Source organism: Borostomias antarcticus, assembly GCF_949987555.1.
Source record: "Borostomias antarcticus genome assembly, contig: scaffold_334, whole genome shotgun sequence".
Taxonomy (NCBI): domain Eukaryota; kingdom Metazoa; phylum Chordata; class Actinopteri; order Stomiiformes; family Stomiidae; genus Borostomias; species Borostomias antarcticus.
The window spans coordinates 7,501-12,500 of NW_028175994.1; the positions used below are offsets into that span (position 1 = coordinate 7,501).

Here is a 5,000-nt window from a genome sequence, read left to right on the forward strand (position 1 = left end):
GGCTCGGGGAAGCTGGGAGAGGCTGGTAGAGGCTGGGGGAAGCTGGGAGAGGCTGGTAGAGGCTCGGGGAAGCTGGGAGAGGCTGGGAGAGGCTGGGGGAAGCTGGGAGAGGCTGGGGGAGGCTCAGGGAAGCTGGGAGAGGCTGGTAGAGGCTTACGTAGATAAGTTTCACACCTGTGTGTGTGTGTGTCCTTGTATGTGTCAAATTAGAATATTTATGTCAGCATTGTTTATATGTCAATTTGTGTGTTTATAATCTAAATGTGTGTATCTGTGTTCTTAACTGTGTGTGTGTGTGTGTGTGTGTGTGTGCGTGTGCGCGTGCGCGTGTGCGTGTGTGTGTGTGTGTGTGTGTGTGTGTGTGTGTGTGTGTGTGTGTGTGTCTCAGACCGTGGTCTCAGTGTCTAGTTCTCTCTTGTTTTGATTTCGGTTTGGGCCAAAGGCTTAGAGAAGACGATGCGATTGATTATGCCTTTTGACCGGAGGTGATTGATTATGCCTGTCCTGGCTGTGAGATTGGATGAGAGGATTAGCCCACTGATGAATAATGAAAGGAGAAGGTTTTGTGCTCTCACTGGCAGCAGAGGTGTGTGTGTGTGTGTGTGTGTGTGTGTGTGTGTGTGTGTGTGTGTGTGTGTGTGTGTGTGTGTGTGTGTGTGTGCGTGCGTGCGTGTGTGTGTGCGTGCATGCACTGGCAGCGATGGCGAATGTGTGTGTTTGTTTGCGACAGGCGTCTACAGCTGTCTGTCAACACCACACTACCAGGAACAGAGAATATGGAGACATTACCAGCACACACACACACGCACATGGACACAGGCACACACACACACACATGGACACAGGCACACACACACACGCACATGGACACAGGCACACACACACGCACACACAGGCACACACGGACACAGGCACACACACACATACAGGCATAGTCCTACAATCAGGTTATCTCACCCTCATAAACACACTATATGATTAACTGTTATAAACATGGTCTCTCTCTCTACATCACCCTTCTAACACACACACACACACACACACACTACACACTACACACTACACACACACACTACACACTAGAGATTAAAAGAGACTCTACAGCTAATTGATTTACAAGTCAATGCCAATCTAGAGCAGAACAGTAGAGTGGATCCAGATCCACTTTGACTTGCTTAGATTCAGCATCACTAAGTCAGCTTCACTAAGTCGGCTTCAGTAAGTCAGCTTCGCTAAGTCAGCTCCACTAAGTCAGCCTCACTAAGTCAGCTCCACTAAGTCAGCTTCACTAAGTCAGCTTCACTAAGTCAGCTTCACTAAGTCAGCTTCAGTTAGTCAGCTTCACTAAGTCAGCTTCACTAAGTCAGCTCCACTAAGTCAGCTTCGCTAAGTCAGCTTCTCTAAGTCAGCTTCACTAAGTCAGCTTCACTAAGTCAGCTTCACTAAATCAGCTCCACTAAGTCAGCTTCAATCGTCAGCTCCACTAAGTCAGCTCCACTAAGTCAGCTTCACTAAGTCAGCTTCACTAAGTCAGCTTCACTAAATCAGCTTCACTAAGTCAGCTTCACTAAGTCAGCTTCACTAAGTCAGCTCCACTAAGTCAGCTTCACTAAGTCAGCTCCACTAAGTCAGCTTCTCTAAGTCAGCTTCACTAAGTCAGCTTCACTAAGTCAGCTTCACTAAGTCAGCTTCAGTTAGTCAGCTTCACTAAGTCAGCTCCACTAAGTCAGCTTCACTAAGTCAGCTTCACTAAGTCAGCTCCACTAAAGTCAGCTTCACTAAGTCAGCTTCACTAAGTCAGCTCCACTAAGTCAGCTTCTCTAAGTCAGCTTCACTAAGTCAGCTCCACTAAGTCAGCTTCACTAAGTCAGCTTCACTAAGTCAGCTTCACTAAGTCAGCTCCACTAAGTCAGCTTCTCTAAGTCAGCTTCTCTAAGTCAGCTCCACTAAGTCAGCTTCACTAAGTCAGCTTCACTAAGTCAGCTCCACTAAGTCAGCTCCACTAAGTCAGCTTCACTAAGTCAGCTCCACTAAGTCAGCTTCACTAAGTCAGCTCCACTAAGTCAGCTTCACTAAATCAGCTCCACTAAGTCAGCTTCACTAAATCAGCTCCACTAAGTCAGCTTCACTAAGTCAGCTTCACTAAGTCAGCTTCACTAAGTCAGCTTCACTAAGTCAGCTTTACTAAGTCAGCTCCACTAAGTCAGCTTCACTAAGTCAGCTTCACTAAATCAGCTTCACTAAGTCAGCTTCACTAAATCAGCTTCACTAAGTCAACTTCACTAAGTCAGCTCCACTAAGTCAGCTTCACTAAGTCAGCTTCACTAAGTCAGCTTCATTAAATCAGCTCCACTAAGTCAGCTCCACTAAGTCAGCTTCACTAAGTCAGCTTCACTAAGTCAGCTCCAGTAAGTCAGCTTCATTAAGTCAGCTCCACTAAGTCAGCTTCAGTAAGTCAGCTTCACTAAGTCAGCTTCACTAAGTCAGCTCCACTAAGTCAGCTTCACTAAGTCAGCTTCACTAAGTCAGCTCCACTAAGTCAGCTTCACTAAGTCAGCTTCACTAAGTCAGCTTCACTAAGTCAGCTCCACTAAGTCAGCTTCACTAAGTCAGCTCCACTAAGTCAGCTTCACTAAGTCAGCTCCACTAAGTCAGCTTCACTAAGTCAGCTCCACTAAGTCAGCTCCACTAAGTCAGCTCCACTAAGTCAGCTTCACTAAGTCAGCTCCACTAAGTCAGCTTCACTAAGTCAGCTCCAGTTCGTTTCAGTACGTTAGCTTCAGTTATTGAGCGTCAGTTAGTGACTGTGCTGTTTCTCGTTGGCGTTGACCCGCAGGCGCTCTGACGGGTGGTCAGCTGGGACACAGCGAGCTGCTGCAGCAGAGGCTGCGATGCGGACAGGTGGACCAGGCGCTCGGCATTCTGGGAGCGATGGAGTGGAGCACCATGGGAGTGGAGTGCTTCCAGGGACTGAGCTCCGTGACTGACCACCTGCTGAGGCTGGAGCTGGACGCAGAGAGAGAGGGTGAGCAGCTCTCACGATGTCTGACCAACACATCTGGCTTACTCTACGACATCCAACACACACGACTTACTCTACGACATCCAACACACACGACTTACTCTACGACATCCAACACACACGACTTACTCTACGACATCTGACACACACGACTTACTCTACGACATCTGACCAAATCACACGACTTACTCTACGACATCTGACCACCACACACGACTAACTCTACGACATCTGACCACCACACACGACTAACTCTACGACATCTGACCACCACACACGACTAACTCTACGACATCTGACCAACACACACGACTTACTCTACGACATCTGACCAACACACACGACTAACTCTACGACATCTGACCACCACACACGACTAACTCTACGACATCTGACCAACACACACGACTTACTCTACGACATCTGACCAACACACACGGCTAACTCTACGACATCTGACCAACACACACGACTAACTCTACGACATCTGACCAACACACACGACTTACTCTACGACATCTGACCAACACACACGACTAACTCTACGACATCTGACCAACACACACGACTTACTCTACGATATCTGACCAACACACACGACTTACTCTACGACATCTGACCAACACACACGACTTACTCTACGACATCTGACCAACACACACGACTTACTCTACGACATCTGACCAACACACACGACTTACTCTACGACATCTGACCAACACACACGGCTTACTCTACGACATCTGACCAACCCACACGGTTTACTCTACGACATCTGACCAACACACACGACTAACTCTACGACATCTGACCAACACACACGACTAACTCTACGACATCTGACCAACACACACGACTAACTCTACGACATCTGACCAACACACACGACTAACTCTACGACATCTGACCAACACACACGACTTACTCTACGACATCTGACCAACACACACGACTTACTCTACGACATCTGACCAACACACACGACTAACTCTACGACATCCAACACACACGACTAACTCTACGACATCCGACCAACACACACGACTAACTCTACGACATCTGACCAACACACACCCGGGTTACTCTACGACATCTGACCAACACACACGACTAACTCTACGACATCTGACCAACACACCCGGCTTACTCTACGACATCTGACCAACCCACACGGTTTACTCTACGACATCTGACCAACACACACGACTAACTCTACGACATCTGACCAACACACCCGGCTTACTCTACGACATCTGACCAACCCACACGGTTTACTCTACGACATCTGACCAACACACACGACTAACTCTATGACATCTGACCAACACACCCGGCTTACTCTACGACATCTGACCAACCCACACGGTTTACTCTACGACATCTGACCAACACACACGACTAACTCTACCACATCTGACCAACACACACGACTAACTCTACGACATCTGACCAACACACACGACGAACTCTACGACATCTGACCAACACACACGACTAACTCTACGACATCTGACCAACACACACGACTAACTCTACGACATCTGACCAACACACACGACTTACTCTACGACATCTGACCAACACACACGACTTACTCTACGACATCTGACCAACACACACGACTTACTCTACGACATCTGACCAACACACACGACTAACTCTACGACATCTGACCAACACACACAACTAACTCTACGACATCTGACCAACACACACGACTTACTCTACGACATCTGACCAACACACACAACTAACTCTACGACATCTGACCAACACACACGACTTACTCTACGACGAGGTTAGTGAGGTTAACAGTATGACGATATGGAAGACGTTGTTGTTGTTGCCTCTTTTCCTCATCTGTTTGTTTGTTTTGTGTTTGTTTGTGTTTGTTTGTGTTTGTTTGTGTACTTGTTTACGTGTTGTGTCTTCAGCCCAGCTGGAAGCAGCTCTGGGCGTGTTCTACGCTCCGCCCCGC

General features: G+C 47.7%; 1 protein-coding gene across 1 annotated transcript in view; it reads left to right on the plus strand.

Moving 5' to 3' along the window:
- wdpcp (WD repeat containing planar cell polarity effector) overlaps window positions 1-5,000 on the plus strand; it is a gene marked incomplete at both ends in the record, with an annotated part of 36,455 nt that overhangs the window by 5,722 nt on the left and 25,733 nt on the right. The window contains 2 exons of the mRNA XM_084462833.1: window positions 2,837-3,025; window positions 4,957-5,000. The exon at window positions 4,957-5,000 is cut by the window's right edge and continues 80 nt beyond it. Coding sequence (XP_084318959.1) covers window positions 2,837-3,025; window positions 4,957-5,000 — 233 coding nt within the window. The remainder of the gene's footprint in view (window positions 1-2,836; window positions 3,026-4,956) is intronic.